This window comes from Elephas maximus, chromosome 12 (assembly GCF_024166365.1).
Source record: "Elephas maximus indicus isolate mEleMax1 chromosome 12, mEleMax1 primary haplotype, whole genome shotgun sequence".
NCBI classification, from domain to species: Eukaryota; Metazoa; Chordata; class Mammalia; order Proboscidea; family Elephantidae; genus Elephas; species Elephas maximus.
The window spans coordinates 70,815,786-70,842,412 of record NC_064830.1 but is presented as its reverse complement, the minus strand read 5'-3'; the positions used below and the strand labels follow the sequence as shown (position 1 = coordinate 70,842,412).

At 43.4% G+C, this 26,627-nt stretch overlaps 1 protein-coding gene across 1 annotated transcript in view; it reads left to right on the top strand.

The window, feature by feature from the left end:
* The window catches only part of CPPED1 (calcineurin like phosphoesterase domain containing 1), a 134,712-nt gene extending 109,576 nt beyond the window's left edge, over positions 1-25,136 (top strand). The window contains exon 4 of the mRNA XM_049902700.1: positions 22,366-25,136. Coding sequence (XP_049758657.1) covers positions 22,366-22,595 — 230 coding nt within the window. The 3' untranslated portion in view covers positions 22,596-25,136. The remainder of the gene's footprint in view (positions 1-22,365) is intronic.
* Positions 25,137-26,627: the final 1,491 nt, after the last annotated feature.

Genomic DNA, 26,627 nt, shown 5'->3' with positions numbered 1-26,627 from the left:
CATGCTCCGTGTTATCACTCACATGAGTGTCAGTGACTGCTACTGTTGTCACCGCCGCCTCCACAGCCACCCTGTGTGGTGTTGGGGTTCCCTCCATTTTACTGACAGGCACACTGAGGTCACAGAGCTGTAAAGTGGAAACAGTCATAGCTGAGGTTCTTGTGCAGATAGAGCAGATAACCCAGGGCCTGGGCACAGTGGCCAGCTCCTGGTAAGCCTGCTCGGCACGAGGATGATTATTATAAAAAATTTTAAAGACTTAACATTAAATAGTTGATGCTCAAGGAACACATTCTCTTTTTCCTTGAGTTCCAATCTCTGATCCACTACAGGGCATTACTGGAGTCAGAGCCCATATCTTTCTGACAGTGTCCTTTCTACCGCTCCTGTGCTTACCATCCTGGGGTCCTGTGGCCCTCAGATGCTCCCTGGCGTGCCACCAGTGGGCACTGAAAGCCATAGGGCAACCATCTTGTCAAGTATCAGCCTTGTTCCATAAGTCATTTAAAATATTTTGTATTAACATAACAACAATAAGTACCACTTCCTAAGCACTGCACTACATACACCGTGCTCTGCTATGATTGGCCTGGTGTTGCAGACAAGGAAACCGAGGCCCGGAGAGATGAATCTGCTTGCCCAGCATCACACAGCTGCGAGCGGCAGAACCAGGATGGGGTCCCAGGAGCCTGGGCTCCTCACATGTTGCAGTTCAGTTGACCAGGACATGTTAACGAGTCATACGCATACCAGGCCTGAGCGTTGAGAGCAGGACAGGAGGAGCCAGGACACCTCGTGTTGGGGGCAGATCCCTCTATTCATCCACGGTGTCCACTCTTCCGCCAACCCTTCTTCAGGGATTTCTTTGGGAAGGAGCTGGTGTGACCAGCTATGGAGCCTTAGAATAGAGCATAGGGAGGGCTCTACCGAAAAAGGAGCCAGAGAATCAGCTCAGGGCATGGATTAGACAAACAAAAAAACCCTGTTGCTGTCAAGTCATTTCCCACTCACAGCGACCTTATAGGACAGAGGAGAACTGCCCCATAGGGCTTCCAAGACATCTGTCACATCTGTCTCCCACAAAGTGGTCGATGGGTTCGAACTGCTGACCTTTTGGTTAGCAGCCGAGCGCTTTAACCACTGCACCATCAGGGCTCCTTAGGGCGTGAATTACCAGAGGCAAAACTGAGGATATTACACAGACACTTATATAGCCATTTAAAAAGTACTGTTTAAGAACATAGGAAACATGGTTAGCTCACAGGCCCCATAAAAACGGATGGACAACTGTCGTTTGCCAAACCCTGGTCTAGGTACTTAAGATCAGCCTGCAATTGGTACTTACGTTTAAGGATACCAGTTATACAGCCATCCATTCTTTTCAAAGAAATCTGCCACTTTGCATTCTCCCCACGTCGTCTCTTCTTTGTCGTTTTTGTTAGGTGTGGTCGAGTAGGTTCCGACTCATAGCCACCCTATGTGCAACAGAACAAAACACTGGCCCTGCGCCATCCTCACAATCGTTGTGCTCGAGTCCTTTGTTGCAGCCAGAGTGTCAGTCTATCTGGTTGAGGATCTTCCTCTTTGTCACTGACCCTCCACTTTACCAAGCGTGATGTTCTTCTCCAGGGACTGATCCCTCCTGATAATATGTCCAAAGTATGTAAGATATAGTCTTGCCATCCTCACATCTAAGGAGCATTCTGGTTGCACTTCATCCAAGACAGATTGGTTCGTTCTTTTGGCAGCCCACGGTATATTCAGTATTCCTGGCCAGCACCACAATTCAAAGGCATCAGTTCTCCTTCCGTCTTCCTTATTCTGTGTCCAGCTTTTGCGTGCACATGAGGTGACTGAAAACACCTTGCGGGTCTCTTCTAGTCACAAGTGAAAGACTGAAAATCTAAATCAAAGGACAGAAATGGTTCAGCTAGATTTTCTTTTTTTGTTTTCGGTTGACCAAGTTCATGATCTTTTATTTATTTATTTTTTAGTATTTTGTTGTGTTTTTGGTGAAGGTTTACACAGCAGTTTAGTTTCCCATTCAACTATTTCTACACAAGTTCAGTGACATTGGTTACATTCTTCATAATGTGTGAACATTCTCATTATTTTTATTCTGGTTATTCTGTTTCCACTAATCTAGTTTCCCTGCCCTCTTTGTGTTAAGGTATTGTAGACTGTTTGGTCTCATAGAGGTGACTTTCTAAAGCAGCACAGTACTTACTGGTGACACTCATAATTTTGTGAGCCAATTTTTTATTTAGCTACAAGGTGACCTCAGGGTTCAGTTCCCATTCAAGGTTTGAAGAGTATCTCAGGGCAGTAGTCTCTGGGAGTCCTCCAGTCTCAACCAGTCCAACTGTTTTTTGTTTTTAAGAGTTTGAGGTTCTGTTCCACTTTTTTCTCCCATTCTTTCAGGCTCCATCTATTGTGGCCCTGATTCATGTTTGGGGTCTTTTAATAACTCACACTCTTTGTCCAGTATGTGTTATCTGTTTGTCACTTCCAAATTGCCTTCAAGTTATCATACAGACATGGCCTAAGGCTGCGTGTCACCTTCCCCACCTCTGTTCTCCCCTCCCTGACCAATACTGTGCGGCAACACTGCCTGAATCTGTGCCTTGGTCCTGTTGAATGCATGGTTCCTGGGAAGGCAAATTCACAGGCAGGAGAAAGGATGCCAAGAGGACCAGTGATGCAACAGTACTCTAGCAGCATCTGACCGCATCCCAGCTCTAAAAGGAAAACTCCCTGGGACCTTTGGGTGGCCTGCAAACTCTGTTAAAGAATATCCAAAGGAAGACTTAGGTATGTTCAAAAACTGATTATTGCCCACCCCAAAGGGAGAGACTATTTTAGAAAGAAGAGGGTCCTGTTGGTTACTCTTTTCTATAACAGGAAACCCCACCTTGCCTGGCTCAGAGAATAAGGCCTCGTCTCATGCAGAGTCCCTGGGTGGTGCAAATGTTTAACACGCTTAGCTGCTAACTGAAAAGTTGGAGGGTCAAGACCATCCAGAGGCACCTTGGAAAAAAGGCCTGGTGATCTACTTCCAAAAGATGAGCCCTTGAAAACCCAATGGAGCACAGTTCTAATCCAGCACATGTGGGGTCACCACGAGTCAGCGTCAAGAACTTTTTTTTTTTTTTAATTCTCTCACACAAATGGGACATGTGATTCGGGTTGTCATCCTGGCTAGCTCAATGGTCAAGTTCTTCTCGGGATTCTGCCCTGCCATCCCTGGTGTGGCTCACTCCGTAGGTCGGACCTTCTTCTCACAATGGCTGCTGCCACTCTGGACACCACGTTCAGACTTGACAACACCCAGAGGCAGAAAGGAGGACTTGCTAAAAGATACACAACCTTTCCCAGGACCCCCCAGCAGATTCCCTTTCACATCTGTGTATCCAGACCTGGGCCACAGGCCCGTTCCTCCCCCAAGTGACTACAGGAAGAGACTCACCACAGCTGGCTTCGATGTTGGTTCTGGGGATGAAGGCAGACTCCCCTGAAGCCTCTGGCCTCCCGGAGTAGGAGGACTGCTTGCCTGCCTAGAACAAAGTCAGAATTTCTTTGGCGAAGGAGGAAAAGGAAGGGTATGGATATTGGAAGGCAGCCAACAGTAACTCCTAGAACAAGGAAGAAAGAAATCACCACATTCATACCTTATTTCAAAACGGTTCTGATTGTATCCCCAGTTTGTGATAGCCAGCATAACCAGGGCTTTGAACATCATCTGAGAAGGTCATGACAACTCAGTAAAGGATCTCTTTTACCCTTTTTAAAATTGAAGAAACGGATGTTCAGGGAGGTGAAGTAACTTGTCATTTGGCACTTGAGTAATGGAGATTCAACATCAGTGCTCATTCCACTATTTCTGACACCCTCATGTTAGTATCATCAGGCCTTGTTCTATCAGAAACATGGTAATTCTTTTGTAGTATCAGAAAATACTGGAACTCTCCTTTTCCCTTTGATAACACCAGTAAAGCAGGGAAATTTGGATTTCTTCCCCAGGACACCTACTAAAGTGCAGCTATGGGTTGTACAAGTTTCATACAACTAGTCACTATCCAGTCATCCGTCCATCCTTCCATTGTTTCACCATCGATCATTTGTAGAGCAGCAGCTATTTGCTGGTCATCTGGGGATGGATATCGAGTTGCATAGACTTGGTCTCTGCCCCTTAAGGAGCTCACAGACCAGTAGAGGAAACCAAGACGGGAACAAGAACTTACAAGAAAAGAGTAGAGGGATGTGTGTGTAATTGGAGGGGCCTAGAGGAAGGAGAATCAACTCTGTTCAGCTTGGCCAGGGGTGTTTTCCCAGAGGAGGAAAGGAGTGATCTGGGTCTTGAAGGATGAATAAGAGCTCATCAGGCAGATGTGGGAAGGAAAGCCTACTCCATGCAGAGGTACCGCATGGGCAAAGGCCAGGGCCGTAGAGCAGCCCTGCATATGCCCGACCTTGCACTGAAGGTGCTCGCTGTGACTAGAGTAGGGCCCAGGTGGAGTAGTCGTGTTTGCTGACAGGAAGCAGGAGCCAGGTCAGGATGGGCTGAGGTGCCATTCTAAGGAGACTGGGTTTCTTCATATGGGTGTTGGGGAACCATGGAAAGGTTGTGTCTTAGTCATCTAGTGCTGCTATAACAGAAATAACACAAGTGGATGGCTTCAACAAAGAGAAATTTATTCTCTCACAGTCTCGTAGGATAACAAGTCCAAATTCAGGGCATCAGCTCCAGGGGAAGGCTTTCTCTCTCTGTCAGTGCTGGAGGAAGGTCCTTGTCTTCAATCTGCCCTTGGTCTGGGAGCAGCTCAGCGCAGGAACCTCAGGTCCAAAGGACACGCTCTGCTCCCAGCACTGCTTTCTTGGTGATATGAGGTGCCCGTGTCTCTCTGTACTCTTCTCTCTTTTATATCTCAAAAGAGATCAGCTTAAGACACTGTCTAATCTTGTAGACCTCATCAATATAACTGCTGTTAATCCTTCTCATTAACATCACAGTGATAGGATTTACAACACATAGGGAAATCAAATCAGATGACAAAATGGTAGACAATCATACAATACTGGGAACCATGACCTAGCCAAGTTAACAGATATTTTGGGGGGACATAATTCAATCCATGACAGGTTATAAGTGGAGGAATGGCACAGTCAGGTTTTGCATTTTAGAGAGCTTACCTTGTTCGGTCTGTCCAATATGCATTTCTTCTTTCTTCTTCCTAATCGAGCTTCTTAACCCTGGTTTTGTTCAAGGTGCCAGTGTGACCAGCTGAAAACACTCCCTCTTCCAACCCCCTTGCAGCTAGCTATGTCCATATGTCCCAGTTCTGGAATTTACCAAGCAGGGCTTCCAGGAAAGCTTTTTGTTGGCCCTTCCTTCTTCTTCCTGCTTGGAATTTGGGTATACTACCTGGAAGCCCAGCAGCCATCTCACGGTCTTGAAAATCAAAACCACAAGCTGAGGTGGTGGGCGGGGTGGGGGTAGTGGGCAGAAAATAGAAGGAGCTTGGGCTCTCAGTGAAGTCCTTGGTGACTGCATTAACCTTGGCTGCACGTCTCATTTCTTTTTATGAGATAGATAATATACACACACATACACACACACACACACACAGTCTTGTTTAAGTCACCATAGCCCCTGGTAGCTGAATGTAATCTTGCCACATCTGGGCCAGAGAGGAGGGCAAGACGGGGAGGCAGAATTTGGAGACCAGCAACCATGAAAGGCTGCATGAGGGTAGAGAGGAGAGAGCAGGTGTGAGTGGATCAGACAGACGTACTGATGGCAGGACGCATGGACCAGGAAGAGGGAGAGAGTAGGGTGACTGTCACATCCCTGGATTGGGTGGCTCAGTGGGTGCTGCTCCTGTTAAGCCCACAAGAGGAGGAGCAGACACTGGGCGGAAGAGGGCAAGTGAGTTGAGTTTGCCGTGCTTGTGGGGACATCATGTAGAGACATGAGGGTAGCAGTGGAAGAACTAAGCCTGGAAAATGATTCAGAATCACTGGCAGACAGGGTCGTGGAAGCTACAGCAGAGGCTAAGGTCATCCAGAGAGCAGGGAAGGGTGAGGCAAGGTCATGGGCAGAGCCCCAGGGAGGTACCATCAAGAGCACTAGAAGCAGGCCGAGCAGGAACAGGAGAGAGGTGCCTTGAAATCCAGAGGAGGAGAGGCTTCTGTAAGGAAACGCGAGATAGTTCCACTCACGCCACCTTCTCCAGGGGATCGCTACCTGATTAGAACCCCTCTTTCTCCAGTTACTAACACAGAAACGGACGGACTTCAGGTCCTCACACGTGGGTGGCCACTCCATCTCCTCCCAGGCAGAGGTAAAGTACTTTTTCCCTGTCAAATTTCGTTTTCAACATTCTGCAAAATGTTTCCTTCCCTGTGGCTAGCCACCACCTCTGTCTATTCCCTCGAGTATTTTTGGACGGATTTCCAATTTGATACACGAACATTCCATCAGTCAAAACAATCTTTTTAATGAGCCTCTTATCCTGACAGCTGTGTTTAGGATCAGGCATGGAAACTGGGTAATGGAAATCTAGAAAATTGTCCGTTCTGGATTGAAACCTTAATGTGTGCCCCCACTCCATTGCATACGCAAGCCAGCTATCCTCTTTTAAAAATAAAGAGGAAATTATGAATAGCAAAAAAGATGTAATTTGTGAGAATGAAAAAAAGACCTGATCACTTACTTAGAGAAGGATGAGAGGGAGGTATAATTATTGAGGCTGACTGAGTACGTGGCACATGGCTTCCTGCAGTGCCACCTTGGATAGGTATCTGATTCTCATTTGATCTTCACAAGAACCCTGGGCATGGTTGGCATTCATCCTGCCTTCAAATGAGGAAACTGAGGCTCAGAGAGGTTAAGGGACATGCCAAGCTCACACAGCTTGGAAGTGCCCATGCTGAGATTCTGCCCTTGGACAGCTGACCCTTGGTTCCCACTCCTAGCTGCCACTGCTTCCCTGGCAACCAAACAAATATCAGTATTAATAAAGTACGCCCCCTCCTCTTCCATATTTCACACAGATTTTGAATTTCCAAGTCACCAAGAAAGGGGAAAATAAATAAAAGTTTGAGTATTGCCTCCTCTGTAGAAAAGGAATAAGGGAAAGTGAGTCTGAAGTTTATGGGAGCAGAATGAATCCTTGAGTCTGGGGTGGGGAAGTGACGCTATGCTGTGATCATACTCCTGGGACTCTGACACGTGAAGGGCTGAAGGGTGGGCAGGCATCTCTAGGCCTTGAAGAACAATTACTTCCTTAGAACACAGCTCTTTTCCCTGGAGCGTGAGAGCCAGCGTGCCCCAGCAGGGTGGGAGGGCTTCTGCCCTTTGTAAGGTGGACTGGATGTGGGAGATGCTGTGTTATAAACAGGAACATGGGTACCTCTCGGCTGTCTCCAGGGCTTGGTCTGACCAATGAATCTCTTTGCATCCTTTCTTCTTCCCCAGAACCTGTGCAGTAGAACCACTTTCATCCCAATTAAGCTGAAAATATACAGTCCTTGGTTGTTCTCTGGGCCCCTTCTCTGCTGTCAGGAACTGTAATGTCACCCCACTCCCACCTTCTTGTATTTTAAGAGGAGCCTTGAAAGTGGAAGCATATAGTTTTTGCTGATTGTTACAGAGGTGAGGCAAGAAAAGTGTAATTTACATGGCTATTATTATTCTTTTCTTTTAGGGAAGGAAACTGGAAATACCTTAAAACAAAGAAAAAGAAGAACTCTTTTCAAGTTGTAGGGTTTGAGCTGGCCCTGGGGGAAGCTCATTTCTACACCTGGGCCATTGGTTTCTACCTGTATGACTCAACTAGAGCTGCTGGAACAAAGTACCACAAACTGGGGCCGGGGGTGGGGCACTTAAAACAACAGATATTTGTTCTCTCACAGTTGTAGAGGCTGGAAGTCTGAAATCAAGGGGTTAGCAGGGCCATGCTCCCTCTGAAGGCTCTAGGGAGGAATCCTTCCTCACCTCACTCCTAGCTCCTGGTAGGTGCCCACAATCCTTGTTGGTAGACACATCACTACAGTCTCAGCCTCCATCTTCACTTGGCCTTCTACCCTGGGTAGAATGTTTTTGTGTCCAGATTTCACTCTTCTTTCTTGTAAAGGCACTGATCATGTTGGCTTTAAAGCCTACCCTAATCCAGCATGACTTCGTCTTAACTTGCTAATGTATGCAAAGTCTCTGTTTCCAAATGAGGTCACATTCACAGGTTCTAGGTAGACATGAATTTTTGGTGGACACTGTTCAACTCAGTATACTACCAAGTAAAACATTAAAAAAAAAAAAAAAGGGAAGAAGAAAGGAAATATTAAGATGAACCTATGAAGCCTGAAGACAAGCCAGATGTTTCACATCACATGGACCAGACATCTGAGCAAACGTGGGAGGTGACCAGATGTTCGGTTGTTAGGTAGCACCCAAAGGAGAAGGAGCGTCATGAGCCCAGGTTTCCAGCAGTGGTCCAGCCCAGCTGGAAGGGAGTTCTCTCCAGCCTCTCACATCCACTTTTCAGAAGGTAGTGGCTTGGCTCCTATAGGAGATATGCCCAACTCACCCCTCCAGTTCACACAGAGGCAGAGCTGCTTGGGTTGGGTGCTTCACAACCCCAGAGAGTCGATCCTCTTGTGCAAACAGTCCTGCAGCAGACAGGAACAGACTGGGCCCTTCTCCTGAGATCCACCTCTGTAGCTGCCCAGACCAGGCTTCTTCCTCCCAGGAGAGGCCGCTGCCCCAGGGTCCCCAATGCCCTCTGGGAAGTGGCACTAACCCATTGACCCCATGTACCTGAGCAGTCCCTGTAGGGCCAAAAGGCTCTGAAACCATCCAGCCCCCCAATTACAGTATTTTTATTGCTGAAATATATATGATAATTTACCAGCCTAGATTTTATATCCCGGTTTTCAAGATCTTAGAGGGTAGCTCTGAGAGCTGTATGTTCTGGGTGGAATAATGAAAAGAGACATTGTTAAGTGAATAAAAACAAGTTACAAGTCTGTATTTAGCATATCCCCTTTTTGTGAAATCCTGTGTTTTTATATATGTGTATTATATCATTCTGGGCACCACATTCAGACTTGACAACACTCAGAGGCAGAAAAGAGGACTTGCTCAAAGAAATGCAGCCTTTCTTAGAACCCCGCAGCAGATTTGTGTGGTAAGCACTCAACTACTAATCGAAAGGTTGGCGGTTCAAACCCACCCAGAGGCACTTTGGAAGCTAGGCCTGGAGATCTGCTTCCAAAAGGCCACAGCTTTGAAAACCCTATGGAGCAGTTCTGCTCTGCGCATATGAGGTCGCCATGAGTGGGAATAGACTTGACAGCAACTAACAACAGCAACTACATACATACGTAGTACACATATATAAAAATTTTACAGAAATTATATGTGTATGTCTGTAGATCTATAGCTAATATTTGTATGATCTGGAAATAGACACCGAACAGATGGAAGGAGGGGTTACAGGAGCTTTCCATTTTTTACGCTCTATTTTTACAAAGTTTATTTTTAGCAATATGCATTTGCTTTTTTTTTTTAACTTTTTATTTGGAAATATTTCCAAGCTTACAGAAAAGCCGCAAAAATGAAAATGCCATTTACCCAGATTTACCTAAGTCGTTTTACTATTTGATTATGTGCAAGGGATCTTGGAAATCTGTATCTGATTCATTGTCGGGTAAATTGCTCACGTCACGTGTGCGTATGCATATGCGTTCTTGTTTTCTTTCGTATACAAAAGGTAGCCTATCATGTAGACTCTTTGTACTTTGCTTTTTTCACTCAGTAGTTTTACTTGGAAGTCACTCCATGTCAGTTCATAGTGATTGTTCTCATCCTTTTTTACGGCTGTGCTGTGTGTAGGTACCATAGTTTATTCAACGGCTCTCCTAAGGCGTGCATTGCATCTGAAGGCAGCAAAAACAGTAAAGGCAAATAATGGAAAGAAAACATTAAAGCTGCGTTAGCAAGCTGAAGCCCTCATAGAAAGCTTTGTTGCTTTTTAAGTTGGGGTGGCAGGGGAGAGGAGACCCTGGTGGCATAGTGGTTAAGTGCTACGGCTGCTAACCAAAGGGTCGGCAGTTCGAATCCGCCAGGTGCTCCTTGGAAACTCTATGGGGCAGTTCTCCTCTGTCCTGTAGGGTTGCTATGAGTCAGAATTGACTGGACGGCACTGGGTTTGGTTTGGTTGGTTTGGCAGGGGGAGAAGTCGAGTGGCCTGGATTCACCTCTTACCCATGAGACTTAATGTGTGTTACTTCATGTCTTAGTCTCCTAGTGGGGCTGTAACACAAATACCACAAGTGGGTGGCTTTCAAGAACAGAAATTTATTTTCTCACAGTTCAGGAGGCTAGAAGTCCAAATTCAGGGCACCAGCTCTTGGAGGAGGATGTTTCCTTGTCCATGACCTTGGGAGGTCTTTGGAGTTCCTTGGTGTCCCCTGTCATCTGTCTTACCCCCACTGTGTCCCTGTGTCTAGTCTGCTCTTTTTACAGCTCAGAAGTGGTTAGGTTTAGGATCCACCCCACTCTGGTATGGCCTCATTAACACAACAAAATAAAACCCCTGTTTCCAAACAGGGTCATATTTAGGTACAGGGGTTAGGATCTCAGCCTATATTTTGGGGGTCACAGTCCAATCCATAACACTAAACTTCTGGATAGTTTCCACATTTCACAAATGGAATGATAGTGGCATCGCTGACTTGGCTAGGGTTCTCTAGAAGCAGAGCCTGAGTCAGGGATTCAAGTCCATGTGAGTGGGGGCTTTCAGAAGACAGGCAGTGAGGAAACAGGTTAGGGCAGGAGAACAAAGCCAAGCAAGGATGCAGTCTTAGCTGGAGTCCAACTTCAGCCTGACCCCTGGTGAGCCTCCGGAGCACAAACTACACCACAGAGTTGGTCCCACCTTGAGACAAAGGGGCTAACTCCCCCTGCCCATAGACAATAATATATTTTTAAAATGTCGAAAATTAAAAATAATACGTGTAAAGAGCCTCGTTCCTAGTATCTGGCCCCTAGTAGATCTTCAGTAAAAGAAAGGTATTACTATTATTATCATTATTCCCCTTTTTGGGGGCAACAGCTTTATTGAGATATATAATTCACTTACCATAAAATTCACCTTTTTAAATTGTACAATTCAGTAGATCTGAGTATATTCACAAAGTTATACAACCAGCACCGCAATCAATTTTAGAATATTTCGTCACCCCAGAAAGAAACCCCGTACCCATTAGCAGACATTCCCCATTCCCCCTTCTTGTAGTAGCAGCCTGCACCTCCCAAACTGGTTTAGGAAACCTCTGTCTCTCCTCTCCTGCCCGGTGGCCATCCCAGACCACTGCCCAGTGGCTGGGATCCCTGTCTCAAGGCCTGAGTCTTGGCTGCCTGCCGAGGGATCTCTTTACCTGCAGGAGGGGAAGTTTATACCTGCTTTTCTGTACCTTCAACCCAAACTTTCTTTCTTCTCATTTTTTTTTTTATGAGTCACATTCTTTGCCAACTGCTAAGGCAGAATAAATTGAGTGTGACTAATGATTTACGACACGATTTTCACTGTTAACAGCTGGCAACGTAAAGATTCATGGCGTTTTCGTCAACATACACTCAGATGGGATAAAAATAAAAACTGTCCAATTAGAATTTGTTTACATCTTCCAGGCCTACGTAAGTAACAGCAAGGCATTACAGAAGCCAGTGTTCAACATCAGAATTGCCTGTCATCATCCTGTTTCCTGCTTGATTGGAAGCAAGTTTCCGATATTAAAATATTAAATTATATGGAGATGGCATCAGAATCCTCTGATTGATTTGAAATGAATTTGAATCAAGACGACTTAAAAATAGCTTTTATAATGTCTTTATGATTTGATACCATGGAGAAATAAATATAAAGCCAACTCCACGGAAGTCATCCTCTGTGGACGCAGTGGCTGTCTTTGCCGCGAGCTCTTCTGCTGGTGGTAATTCAAGAAGATGCTTGTCATCTCCTTACAGGAGTTCATAATTCAAAAACAATCTGTATGTAATACTCAGTTAAGGAACCATAGAGGCATGTCGACCACAGATGACTGATGAACAGCCCGAGTGGAAATTCTGCACAATTCCTGAAAACACCTCTAAAATCAATCCCCCGTCAAGGGAACCATGATTTATTAATGCATTCCTTACCTGCACTGAGTTGTGAATCAATGCTTCCCTATCAAAAGCTAGTAGAAAGCTGAGATGGGTAAAAAGTCCTCCTACAAGTCCTTTCAGCCTGTCAGCATGAAAAGGTACAGGGTTATAACTCGGACTGGGTCCGGATGTTGCCAGGTTAACCGCGGTGTCTGTATCGCCCTCCGGCAGGGAACACCTGGCCCTGCCCCTGGAGAAAACTTCCTGGGGGGATGATGAACACCTACCATGGATGTTTGTTACAGACATCGGTGCCCATCTCCAAACCTCTCTGCTACCCGTGAGATAGGTGGTGTTATTATTCATCTTGTTATTAACTGACATCAAGTCAACCCCCTACTCATGCTGACCGCACGCGCATCTGAACAAAACACTGCCTGGTCTTGCGCCGTCCCCATAATCAGTGGCAGATCGGACCATTGTGATCCATAGGGTTTGCATTGGCTGATTTTTGGAAGTAGATGACCAGGCCTTTCCTCGTACTCTGTCTTAATCTAGAAGCTCAGCCAAAACCAGTTCAGCACCATAGCAACACACAGGGCCCCACTGACAGACAAGTAGTGGCTGTGTATGAGGCGCACTGGCCAAGAATTGAATGAGGAAGGAAAGAGAGGTCATAAAGGCTCGGTAACTTGCCCAACGACCCAAAGCAAACAAGAACCTGAGTTTGGAAAGCTGGTTACGAGCATGGGCTCTGTTATCAAGTCCCTGAGTTTCAGTCCTGGCTACCCTGTTTTCTAGTTGTATGATTTTGCATTAGGTTTGTAAGGTCTCTGGGCCACAGTTGGCAACTGGTGTTTTCAGATTTTGAACCTGCTTGCTTTGCTCGTTGGGGTCTCTTTCATCTTTACTTCTGATACTGTGGTGTGGTGGATTACTTCGTATGGCTTTTCTCACCATGGTCTTGTAGCTCCCACTCAGGTGATTGGGCCAAAAAAAAAAAAAAACCCGTTGCGGTTGAGTCGATTCCGACTCATAGCGACCCTATAGGTCAGAGTAGAACTGCACCATAGAGCTTCCAAGGAGTGCCTGGTGGATTTAAACTGCCGACCTTTTGGTTAGCAGCTGTAGCGCTTAACCACTACGCCATCAGAGTTTCCGGTGATTGGGCAGGGCTGTGCAAATAAGATAATTGTGGCCCACCAAAGGGACTGATCAGTTTTGCCTTAAAAGAGAGAATTCCAGAGCAGAGAGGAGGGCCCACCACCACCAAGAAAGAAGAGACCCACAGGAGACAGCCCAGTGGGCTTCCGGCCCAAGAGCAAGAAAGCTGAGTGCATCTGGGCAGAGACTGATGGCCAGGGAGAAGCCTACGCCCACCATACCCAAGAATTTGGGACTTGCCAGCCTCCACAACTGTGTGAGCCATTTCCTTTGTATGGATCGTGAGTTGTGTGAGACCTTGTAGTGAATTAGGGCACCCAAACACTGGAAGCAGAGTACTGAGGGGAAAGGGAGCTGTTGATGTTAGAGATAATGGAGTGGTACAGCAGCTTGGAGAAGTTGGACATTTGGGACATCTTTAACCTTCGTCTCATAGGAACCAGCTTTGTGCTGATCCTTCTAAAAGAAATGATTCATTTAGGTACCCTTTAGGCACCTTTGCTAATCTAAGAATCCTCAAGTGATTCTGTGACTCAGGACATTAGGAATAAGCAGTGAGTCCTGGGGGCAGGAAGGAGAACACGGATATTACCGAGAAGCCCAGCTGTCTCCGGTCCGGTGAGGTCCGCTCTGAGTATCCTACCGATCACTTGAACAGTGACCCTTAATGCTCCTCTCTCTGCGAATGCCAATAAATATGGCATGAAATTTAAACATAAATGAATTTTTACAGCTAATTATGGCTAATACGAGCTACTTTCAAAATTGCCAAACATTCCTTCCGAAATAGTACAGTTTGCAACTATGAATTAGGCATAAAGAGCTAAGTTTCATAAACATAATTTAGCATACAAAAAAAGTAATAATGCTGCTAAGTGCTTTCTGTCCAGCCATTAGGAGCTCCCTGAGGCTGGTCTAATGGCACATACTCCCATTGGTGCCCCGGAATGCACAGGCATGAGGCTGGGAAAGCCCAGGAAGACTAGAGGGGAAGTAGCCATCTCCATCCACAGCCTCTGAGGCCTTTGTCGATCAGTCCTCCATTTGTGGCTCGGACCTATGGAGCACCCAGCCCTGCAGCTCAAGCTGCAGATTTTGAACCCCACAGGTGCATGCTTCGGCCCTAGTATCCCTCCAAGGAGGCAGAGAATTCCAGCTCCATCCCTTCGTTTGTCCCTACCCTAGTCTGTCACTGTTCAGATCACCTCGATCCCCTTTTTTCTTCCTGTTCACCCAGTCAATTCATGATCATTATAAACATTTATACTGTAGTAATTAAAAAAAGTAGAAAGTAGCCCCCCTCCCTTGTTAACACCACTCCTATCCCTCTTACCCATGAAATCACCAATTATTAGCAGTTTAGAATTATCCCTCTCACCCATTTGGTTGGGGCATACAAATTTATGTGCACACACCCTCAAATGTACATTATCTTTATCCCACAAAAACAGGATCACGCAGGTTTTTGTTTTTTTTTTTTTTGACAGCTTGCTGTTTTTACTTAAATAATGTATTTGGAGTCTTTCAATGCCAGTACATGTAAAACTACCTTTTTTTAAATGCATGTACTACAATTTACCCGGTCTCCTGTAAATGAACCTTACAACAGCCTCAGTGAACATGGTACTGTATATTTATACCTGCAGACATAACACACATACATTTTTATTTATCATGGGTACTTCGGAAGCATACATTTCTACCAAAATGGTTTTGCTGGGTCAGGGGGAATACACAGTAAAATGTGAGAAGATAAAGCTAAATTGCCTTCTGAAATAAATTATGTCTGTTTGCGTTCCCATAACAGTAAATGAAAATATCTGCTTCTCCCCACCTTTGACTGTTTTAAGCAGGGGAGCTGAGTCACCTTCATGTGCATTGGTAGCTCTGCACTACAGCCGGCAGATGACCACACCTGTCCACAGGTGGGCTGCCCATTTGCCAGACCACAGGGTTATGGTTGTGAGAACTCTATTTCAAGTCTCTTGGGGTCCTACCAACCAGGAGCAACTACTGTAAACATTTTGAACATATCTCCTTCATGTCTTTCTTTCTCTTCCCTTGCCTTCCTTTTTCCTTCTTTCTTTCCCTGCTAGTCTTTCTTTACCACCCTTCCCAATCCTCCTCTTCTTCCCTGCTCTCCAGAGTGGATCTGATGGATGTTCTTTAGATGAGTTTTTAATATTTTTATGTACATATTGGAGTCCTTGTGGCTCAGTGGTTAAGAGCTCGACTGCTAACCAAAAAAGGTCAGCAGTTCGTACCACCTGCTCCTTGAAAACTCTATGGGGCAGTTCTACTTTGTCCTGTAGGGTCAGAATCTAGTTGTGGGCAACAGATTTTTTTTCTTTATGATATGTGCATATTGCTATATCCATATGTGTTGTTTTTTAGATTTACATAAATAAGATACTACGTTTAGAATCTTAAATTTTTTACTCTATGTTATACTTTTGAGATCTATTAATACATTTCCTTTTCACTGCTCTATAGTATTTTTTCATCCAGTCCTTTGGGTTATTTCACTTTTCAAAATATTGTAAATATTTCTGCAATAAGCATTCACTTAAGGGTTGGAAATGCCTCTACTTGTGGAATTGTTGTTAGCTGCTGTCACTTGGCCCCCAGCTCATAGTGACCCCATGCACAAAGGGATCAGACCATTGTGATCCATAAGCTTTTATTTCAGAAGTAGATTACTGGGTCAGAGAATATGGTGGTCGTTGAATTTACTGCATTGTGCCAAACCACTCTAAAAAGTGGTGGACCAATTTACTCTCCCGAAAAGCAGGGTTTAAATTGACATTTCTTCATTAGTGTTATCAAACCTTTATATTTTTACTCTCTTGATGGGCATGAAATGGAATCTTTATTTTAATTTACATTTCCATGATCACCACTGAGATTAAGCATCTTTCGATATGATTAATGGCTATTTTATATTTTCCTTTATGTAAATTTCCTGTTCATATTCTTTGCCCATTTTCCCATTGGCCTTTTTTCTTTCTTACTTTCTAGGAGTTCTTTATATATTCTGGAGCTCTCTGATATATGTGTTGTAACTTTTTCAGTCTTTCACTTAAAAGTGAAAACCTTATATCTAATGTCTTTCATTATAGAAAAGTTTCTAGTTTTTTTTTTCAATTTTTATTGTGCTTTAAGTGAAAGTTTAAAAAATCAAGTCAGTCTCTCAGACAAAAACCCATATGTACCCTGCTACACACTCCCAATTCCTATCCCCCTAATGAGACAGCCTGCTCCCTCCCTCCACTCTCTCTTTTCGTGTCTATTTCGCCAGCTTCTAACCCCCTCTAGCCTCTCATCTCCCCTCCATGCAGGAGATGCCAACATAGTCTTAAGTGTCCACCTGATCCAAGAAGTTCACTCCTTACCAGCATCCGTCTCCAACCCAATGTCCAGTCCAATTCCTGTCTGAAGAGTTGGCTTTGGGAATGGTTCCTGTCCTGGGCCAACAGAAGGTCTGGGGGCCATGACCACCAGGGTCCTTCCAGTCTCAGTCAGACCATTAAATCTAGTCTTATGAGAATTTGGGGTCTGCATCCCACTACTCTCCTGCTCCCTCAGGGATTCTTTGTTGTGTTCCCTGTTAAGACAGTCTTCGGTTGTAGCCGGGCACCATCAAGTTCTTCTGGTCTCAGGATGATGTAGTCGCTGGTTCATGTGGCCCTTTCTGTCTCTTGGGCTCGTAGTTACCTTGTGTCCTTGGTGTTCTTCATTCTCCTTTGATCCAGGGGGGTTGAGACCAATTGATGCATCTTAGATGGCGCTAGCTAGTGTTTAAGACCCCAGACACCACTCTCCAAAGTGGGATGCAGAATGTATTCTTAATAGATTTTATTATGCGAGTTGACTTAGATGTCCCCTTAAACCATGGTCCTCAAACCCCTGCCCCTGCTACGCTGGCCTTTGAAGTGTTGAGTTTATTCTGGGAACTTCTTTGCTTTTGGTTTAGTCCAGTTGTGCTGACCTCACCTGTATTGTGTGTTGTCTTTTCCATCACCTAAAGTAGTTCTTATCTACTATCTAATTAGTGACTGTCCCCCTCCCACCCCCCTCCCTCCCCCCTTTTGTAGCCATCAAAGAATATTTTCTTCTCTGTTTAAACTATTTCTCAAGTTCTTATAATAGTGGTCTTATACAATATTTGTCCATTTGCAACTAATTTCACTCAGCATAATGCCTTCCAGATTCCTCCATGTTATGAAATATTTCACAGATTCATCACTGTTCTTTATTGATGCATAGTATTCCATTGTGTGAATATACCATAATTATCCATTCACCCATTGATGGGCACCTTAGTTGCTTCCATCTTTTTGCTGTTGTAAACAGTGCTGCAGTGAACATGGGTGTGCATATATCTGTTCATGTAAAGGCTCTTATTTCTCTAGGATATATCCCAAGGAGTGGGATTGCTGGATTGTATAGTAGTTCTATTTCTAGCTTTTTAAGGAAGCGTCAAATTGATTTCCAAAGTGGTTGTACCATTTTACATTCTCACCAGCAGTGTATAAGTGTTCCAATCTCTCCATAGCCTCTCCAGCATTTATTATTTTGTGTTTTTTGGATTAATGGCAGCCTTGTTGGTGTGAGATGAAATCTCATTGTAGTTTTGATTTGCGTTTCTCTAATGGCTAATGATTGTGAGCATTTCTTCATGTATCTGTTAGCTACCTGAATGTCTTCTTTAGTGAAGTGTCTGTTCAAATCTTTTGCCCATTTTTTAATTGGGTTATTTGTCTTTTTGTAGTTGAGTTTTTGCAGTATCGAGACGTTTCCAGTTTTAAGATTGTAAAAGTTATCGCTTTTCTTTTTCTTTCTGGCTTCTTGGATCTTGTTTAAGGAATCCTTCTCTACCCAAAGTCAAAAAGATTTTCTGTATATATATTTTTTCTAACAGTTTAAAGTTGTTGTTTTTAATCACATTTAGGGCTTTGGTATTTGTGGAGACTTATTTTGCGGCTTAATATATATTCACAATTTGATCAATTTATCTTTATAATTCTATCAGTTTTTGCATTATAGATTTTGAGGCTAGGTTGTTAGATGCTTATAAACTCATGATTATTTTATCTTCTTGGTGTAGTTACTAAATTATTATTTAGTATCCCTCTTTATCCTAAATTATTTGCCCTTAAGTTCTCTCTGTCTTTTTTTATTATCTGATTTTAACATTGTGGCATTACCCTTCTTTTAATTTTCCTAGATTATCTTTTTACAACCTCCTTTTTCTTCATTTGTTGTTGTTTTGTTTTCAGTGAGCACATGTGAAAGATTTATTATAATCTTGCTGCAGTGGAAAAGGCCTCTGATAAACCGACTCAGAGATTACTCTTAATAGGGATATGTTACAGGAAAAGAGCATGGGTTAGGTAATGAGTATTAGACTAGATACAAAAAGAAAAGAACGTTTGGGTAAAGGCCACCAGAGCTAGAAGAATCCTATGGAACAGTGAAAAGCACGTTTATTAGTACCTCCCGAAAGTATAATGCTGAATTAAAAAGTCAGCTGAGTAGGTGTGTGACTGATTTCCCAGAAACAAGGTATTGGCAGGACTGTGTTCCTTGAGGAGGCTCTAGGGAAGAATCTGTTTCTTTGCCCTTTCCACCTTCTAAAAACTGCCGGTGTTCCTTGGCTCATGGCCCCCTTTTATGTTCAAAGCCAGCAAATGGCAGACTGAGTCCTCACGTGACATCACTCCAACCTTGCTTCTCTCTTGACATTTCCTTCTCTGATTCTCAATCTCCTGCCTCCCTCTTCCACATTTAAAGGACCCTTGTGATTACATTGGGCTCACTCAGATAATCCAGGGTAATCTCTTTATATTAAAGTCAACTGATTGGCAGTTTAAATTCTATCTGCAATGTTAATACCCCCATGCCATGAAACATAACATATTCATGGGTTTCAGGCATTTGTACTAAGACATCTTTGGAGGGGAGAGACATTATTCTGCCTCCCACCCTCAGTTTCCCCCAATGGGAACCTCTTTTGTAAGTATAGTACATTATCACATTGATATGTCGGATTATTGCTGAAGTACCTGCTGTCTGTTTTAATCGTCACTCCTTTGTAAATAATATTTTCTCCATGATATTTTTTAAAGATTTTTTTCTTTGATATTCCACAATTTTACTGTGATATATGTGAGTATGAATTAATCTGTATTTATTTTAGGTAATACTTATTACCTGAGGACCTGTGTCCTTATTTCTGGAACATTCTCATCTATTATTTCTTCACATAATTCTGACAATCATTTCCTCCTTTCTCCTCTTCCAGTTCCTCTTAAGCATCTGTTGATACCACTTAATCTATTTTAGGTTCTTGCAATTGCTTGTTCATATTACATGTGTCAGGGTCTCTGTGTTGTCTTCTGCTTCATTTCCTCAATTCTATCTTTTAATTCACTAATTTTCTCTTTGATTAGTGCTCAGTATAGAGTTTATGCTGTTTATTTAGGGTTGTTTTATTTTAAATTTTAATTGTTTTGTCACTTTTTTATCTTCCATTTCCAGTTTCTCATCCCCAACTATTCCCATTTGATTTATGCTTGTTTTGTTTGTCAACATCTTGTTCTTTATGGGTATATTAGCCTTTTATTAATCTCATTTGATACCCTAAGTATGTTTGTTTTAAATCTTTGCCAGACAGTTATATGTAATTAATTTCATCTTGAGTGAATTCATGCTCCTGATTGAAGAGTTTGTAGACTGTCCTAATTAGCATGAGATTCCCTCATGGGCTTTGGAATTCTTAATCACAGATCCAGTTTGAATAAGTGGTATTTTTTCGTTTGTTTGTTTTATTTTTCCCCTCATTGTTTCTCCTTACTAACTGCTTCCTGTCTAGTGGTTTTGCTTGCTTCTACCCTAGCCCCTGTGTTGGCGCCAGGTCTTATAATGGTGGTTTAGGGCCATTGCCCCACAGTGATATTGGGAAAACATGTTTCAATTCCTAGACTTCAGCCTGTGTCTGTCCTTCTGTCCTGGACCCACATGTCTATCCCAGTGGTGTGCTCTAGCCGGCTTATAACGACTCGTGAGGACTATCGTGAGATCTGGGGGAATTTTTTGAGCTGGTGGTTAAACAGCCGTCGGTAAAAAATAAATTTATATAAATTTACCATTAAATAAATTATATTAAAAGGCAACCTACTGACCTACTGCCATTGAGTAGATTCCAACTCATAGCAACCCTATAGCACAGGGTAGAACTGTCCCACAAGGTTTCCGAGGATTGCCTGGTGGATTCGAACTACCAACTTTTTGGTTAGCAACTATAGCTCTTAACTACTACACCACCAGGGTTTCCATTAAAAGGCAAAGGTAATACTCAAAACTTATCACTTTCTATTTATTTTACCATTTTACTATATATCACTATTACCTGTGCTCTTAAAAAGGAGCCCTGGTGACACAATGGTTAAGCACTCGGCTGCTAACCAAAAGGTTGGTGGTTCAAACCCACCAGCAGCTCCGTAGGAGAAAAGACCTGGCGATCTGCTCCCGTGAAGATTACAGCCTAGGAAACCCTACGGGACAGTTCTGCTCTGTCACATAGGGTCGCTGTGAGTCAGAATCAACTAGACAGTGCCTGCCAACAACAGTGCTTATTGAACATTCAACAGCACACCACTGCCCTAGACCCAGGCAGCGGCAGTTTCTTTGACCTCCTTCCAGAAACAGAGGCGCCTCTCCCCAGCCCCTACTTCAAGCAGGGAGGCGAGCTTTACTTCCCACCCGGAGAATACTTGCAGTGTAGGTTACAAGAGCTTAGCTCCCAAGCAACATTTTAATCCCACTCATTACGTCGACTTTCTCTTTTGTTTCTGGGCTGTGGAGATATTTATTTTGTTTTAAGCCTAACTCCGTCTTCTGGTTCTCTTTTTTATATTTTGTCTATCGTGGCTATAAGTTTGGCACGGAGGAGTTGCGTCAGATGGTGAACATACTGTACTATCTTGATTGGAACTCCATAAGCCTTATTTTTAATAACTTCTAACTTCTATCGAATGTATGTTGATATAGGGCCTCAAAATACTTCCGTCAGCCTCATTTTTCTTTCCTAAAGTTGTTCACTTCATCTTCCTTCTCTCTTCTTGTCCCCCAGTACTTTCTTGTGCTATGTGACAGATGTGTTATTGTGTATGTGAACGACCCTTGAAAAGATCCTGGATATCGCATAAGCTGCCTTGCTATTTATCATGCACAGAATAAAACTAAAAAAAAAAAAAGGTCAGTTAATGGAAAGTCAGTTTCTACTCATAGTGACCCCATGTGTTACAGAGTAGAACTGAGCTCTGTAGGGTTTTCAGTGTGATCTTTCAGAAGTAGATTGCCAGGCCTTTTCTTCCCAGGCTCCCCCGGGTGGATTCAAATTGCCAGCCTTTCAGTTAGTAGCTGAGCGCTTATCTGTGCCACCTAGGGACTCCATATACAGAATAACCTTATGCATTTAATAAAACAATACATTGTTCACAGAATAAAACATTGGAGCCTCCCTGACAGGGATCACAATAGAGGGTCCTAGACAGAGCTGGAGAAAAATGCAGAACAAAATTCAAACTCACAAAAAAACAAAAGACCAGACTTACTGGTCTGACAGACTGGAGAAACCCCGAGAGCATGGCCCCCAGACACCCTTTTAGCTCAGTAATGAAGTCACTCCTGAGGTTCATCCTTAAGCCAAGGATTAGACAGACCCATAAAATAAAATGAGACTAAGTGGACACCCCAGCCCAGAGGCAAGGACGAGAAGGCAGGAGGGAACAGGAAAGCTGGTAATAAGGAACCTAAGGTCGAGAAGGGAGAGTGTTGACATGTTGTGGGCTTGGCAACCAAGGTCACAAAACAATGTGTGTACTAATTGTTTAATGAGAAGCTAGTTCTGTAAACCTTCATCTAAAGTACAATAAAAATAAATAACAAATTTTTTAAGTGCATTAAAAAAAAACCCAAAACATTGGAGCCCCCTAGTTACCTAGATGGAAATCCTTGTCCTCCACAATGTCTTTTTCCCTTCCCTGCAGGTATCAAAGCTGTGTTCTCAGGCCACTACCACAGGAACGCAGGAGGAACCTACCAGGACCTAGACATGGTGGTGTCATCTGCCATCGGGTGCCAACTGGGCAAAGACACCCATGGGCTGCGAGTGGTGGTGGTCACCGCCGAAAAAATTGTTCATCGGTACTACAGTTTAGATGAGCTGAGTGAGAAAGGAATAGAAGATGACCTGATGGATTTGATGAAGAAGAAATGATTGCCCTTTATAAGTATTCACTTTCCATTGCCACTTCCACTCTTTTTTTCATTTTGCAAGAAACAGCAGCTGCACACAGCTCCTTACTGAAAAATGAAAGTAGACCAGGGAGATTTGTGGATTTATGTCCTTTTGCATAAATCAGAGAGCTGGGCCGTATCCTAAATTATATTCAAAATAGAAGTGCCCTCGGAATGGGAGCCTAGAAAAAAAAAAAATGATATTGTAATGTCTCTGCTTGAATACATTCTCCTAATATTGTGTTTCTCAACTCTGCCTTTGAATGAGATTGCTTTCTGATAGCATATGGCTCGTGTCTTAAGTACCTCAGTCCTAACTTGATATGCAAGCAGAGTATTTGATAATTCCTGGAACAAACTACATCAGATTGTCTTAAATTGTGGTCTCAACTCCCAAAATGCTAAGAAAAACAAAGGTGATCTCCCTTCTTTCCTCACAAAACAAATCATTTTCTGCCATTACCAGTGGTATTTGAACAAGGAGCCAAGTAGCCTCTGTTTGCTGTTCGATTCTGAAACGTCCGTTACTGCTGAGGATAGGAATAGAAGACAGCTGACGCAGTCGCAGCTTCAGTTTGCCTTCCTAGTGACTAGAAAAGCCACCTTAGCACATAAATCAGCGAAATAAAACAAATCTCATCCGACAGACGAGCCCGAAGCCCTAAAATGCTCTCCACCCCACGGCAGGCGCTCGGCGGCAGCGTGTTCTGAGTCTGTCCACATTCACGTTCTGCTGCTGTGGCAACTTGGCAGGTTGGGGTTCTCATGGGACCAGAATAAACCAGTTGCCATGGAGTTGGTTCTGACTCCATAGGTGTCAGAATAGAACTGTCTTCAGTGGCTGATTTTTTGGAAGTAGATCACCAGGCCTTTCTTTCCAGGCACTGCACCTCTGGTGGACTCCAACCTCCCACCTTTCAGTTGGCAGGTGGGTGCATTAACCACCCAGGGACTCCAAAATCAGAATGCCCCTCCCTTTAGGAGACTATTTACTGTGCCTACTTTGACAGAAAAAGTAGAACTAGATGCCGAATTCCCAAAAGAAAGCCGAAATTCCAGTGGAGCAAATTCAGTGCTTGTGCTCTGTTATCTAAGTTGGTGCCTGCTTGATTAAAGATACCAGTGCGTAGCCGTTGACAAGAGAGTCGGCTTGAAGATCGGCATTGTTTTTATATAATTCGCCCTGCCGCATCGTATCAGCAGCCCCGACGCACTGTGTCATTTCAGCCACGAAGTCCTTTCAGCGGTTGTCCTGGTGGACCAGTAATTTAAGTACTCCGTGAATCCTGCCAGGAATTAGTGTTACTCAGCAACGTTCAGTAATCCTAAAAACAACTTAAAAAACTGACTGGTTACAAATGAACTGCAAAGTCGTTAAATGAGTCTTTTCTTGTTAAAGTTTTGAGTCACCCTAGCAAAAGCATGGGAAATTAAATAGAAAGATAATTGGATATGTAAATTCGTAAGGAATAAAAGGTGAGAAGTTAATTACACTACAGATTGGTGACACACCATAGCTCATTGTTGTGTGGCACGAGAAGATTAAAAATTTTCAAAATTAGAATGCCGTTTCAGTGTTTTGCTGTGATCTTCTGTGTTCAGTTTTCTCTAAACAGGTGTGGATATAAGAGGTCAAGAAGAGGAATTCAGTAAGTGAAGTAACTGAAAAACCATGTGTTTGAGGCTAGGAATGTGATAGCACTTTCAGAATTAGATCTATAAGAAGACTTGTCAAAGACCAGCATCACACAGAAGTACCATGTGATCCAGTAATTCCACTCCTAGGTAGATACCTGAAAGAACTGAAAGCAGGAACACAAACAGATTACTTGTACACCAGTGTTCATGGCAGCACTATTCACAGTAGCCAAAAGGTGGAAACAGACTAAATGTCCATCAAAGGATGACTGGATAAATAAAATGTGATACATACATGCAATGGGGTATTACTGAGCCATAAAAAGGAATGAAGGCCTGATGCGTGCTACCATGTGGGTGGAAAACATTATGCTGAATGAAATAAGTCACAAAAGGACAAATATTACGTGATCCCACTTATACGAAATATATAGAATAGGCAAATGTATAGACTCCGAAGTGTATTAGTAGTTACTAGGGGTGGGATGGAAGGGGCCAAGGGGGAGTTATTGCCTAGAGGGCACTGAGCTTTTGTTAAGGGTGATGGAAAAATTTGGAAACAGGTAATGATGATGGTGGCACAACATGATGACCATAATGTCACTGAATTGTACATGTGAAGAATGTTGAAATGGCCGATGTTTTGTTACATATTTACAATAATAATAATAATAAAAAGAACCAGGGTCCTAAATGTAAAGTGATGTGACTCCTCAATGGGGAGGCCTTGGGGGAGTGGAGAAGGTTCTTTCATAATGTCCAGAGGAAAAGAAACGTGGTATGTACATGCAATGGACTACTCAGCCAGTAGGAGAAATGCACTCCTGATACATGCTGCAGTACGGGTGGAGCGTGGAGACATTACGCTGAGCGAAATAAGCCAACCACAAAAGGACAAATATTGTATGACCTTACTTACATAAAAAGACAAGACAAGGCAAATGTGTAGAGACCGAAGTTTATTAGTGGTTACCAAGGGCGAGGGGGAGGGGAAAAGCAGGGGTTATTGCTTATGGAGTAATGAGTTTTGGTTTACGGTGATGGAAAAATCACATTGCTTAAGGGTAGGGTTGCACAGCCGGTTATTTTAAGTGCTGTCAATAAGTTGTACACCTGAAGCGAGTTGAACTGGCAAAAGTTGAGCGATAGACATAGTCTTAGTTATCTTGTGCTGTTTTAACAGAAATACCACAAGCAGATGGCTTTAACAGAGAAATTTATTCTCTCACAGCCTAGGAAGCTAGAGGTCCAAATTCAGGGTGCCAGCTCCAGGGGAAGGCTTTCTCTCTCTGTTGGCTCTGGGGGAAGATCCTTGTCATCATTCTTCCCCCGTCGAGAAGCTTCTCAGTGCAGGGACCCCAGGTCCAAAGGACGCACTATTCTCCTGACTCTTTCGTCTTGGTGGTGTGAAGTCCCCGTATCTCTCTGGTCTTCTCTTTTTTGTATCTCAAAAGAGATTGACTTAAAATAAAACCTAATCTTGTAGACTGTTCCCTGCTCATTAACATAACTGCCTCTAATCTTGCTCATTAACATCATAGAGGTAGGATTTACAATGTATAGGAAAATCACATCAGATAACAAAAAGGTCAACGATCATATAATGCTGGGAATCATGGCCTAGCCAAGTTGACATACCTTTTTGGAGCATACAATTCAATCCATAACATGATAATGACAATAAAAAAAAGAAGTAGCTGCTGAGGCTGCTTACGTACAACCAAATACCTCATGGGATTTGTTTCCTTGGCTTGGAAATTTAGGGTCATGGTTTCATGGCACATCCCAGTTAATTGGCCTAATAACATGTTTAGTGTTTGTGTTCTGCCTCCTAGTTGGTTGCCTAGTTCCTGGGGTCTTAAAAGCTTGCAAAAGCAGCCAGCCATCCAAGGCACAATAATTGGTCTCTTTTCGCCTGTAACAACAGAGGAAGAAGAAGAATCAGGAATAGGAGGAGAAATGGCAATGTGTGATTAATTGCTTCCATGAACACCTGCCTCCTTTGCCATGAGACCAGAACTGGATGGTGCTCAGCTACCATTACTGAACATTTTGATCAAAGATTCCATAGCAGAATCCTGACCAAAAGGGGGAAAATGCAGAACAGAAGTTCAAATTTTCTTGGACTCCAGACTGTCTGGAACCATGAAGGCTAGATGAACCCCTGAAACTATTGCCCTGAGAAAATCTTTAAACCTTAAACCAAAAATATCTTCTAAAGTCTTATTAAAACCAAAAAATAGCTTAGCCTAACTAGAATAAGAATGTCTGCCTTGGGCATTACGCTCTTTTAAGAATTACCTATATGGGATCAAAGTGACAAGAGCAACTCGAAAGATTCGATACGAACCTTAGGGGGCAGTGAGTTAATGGG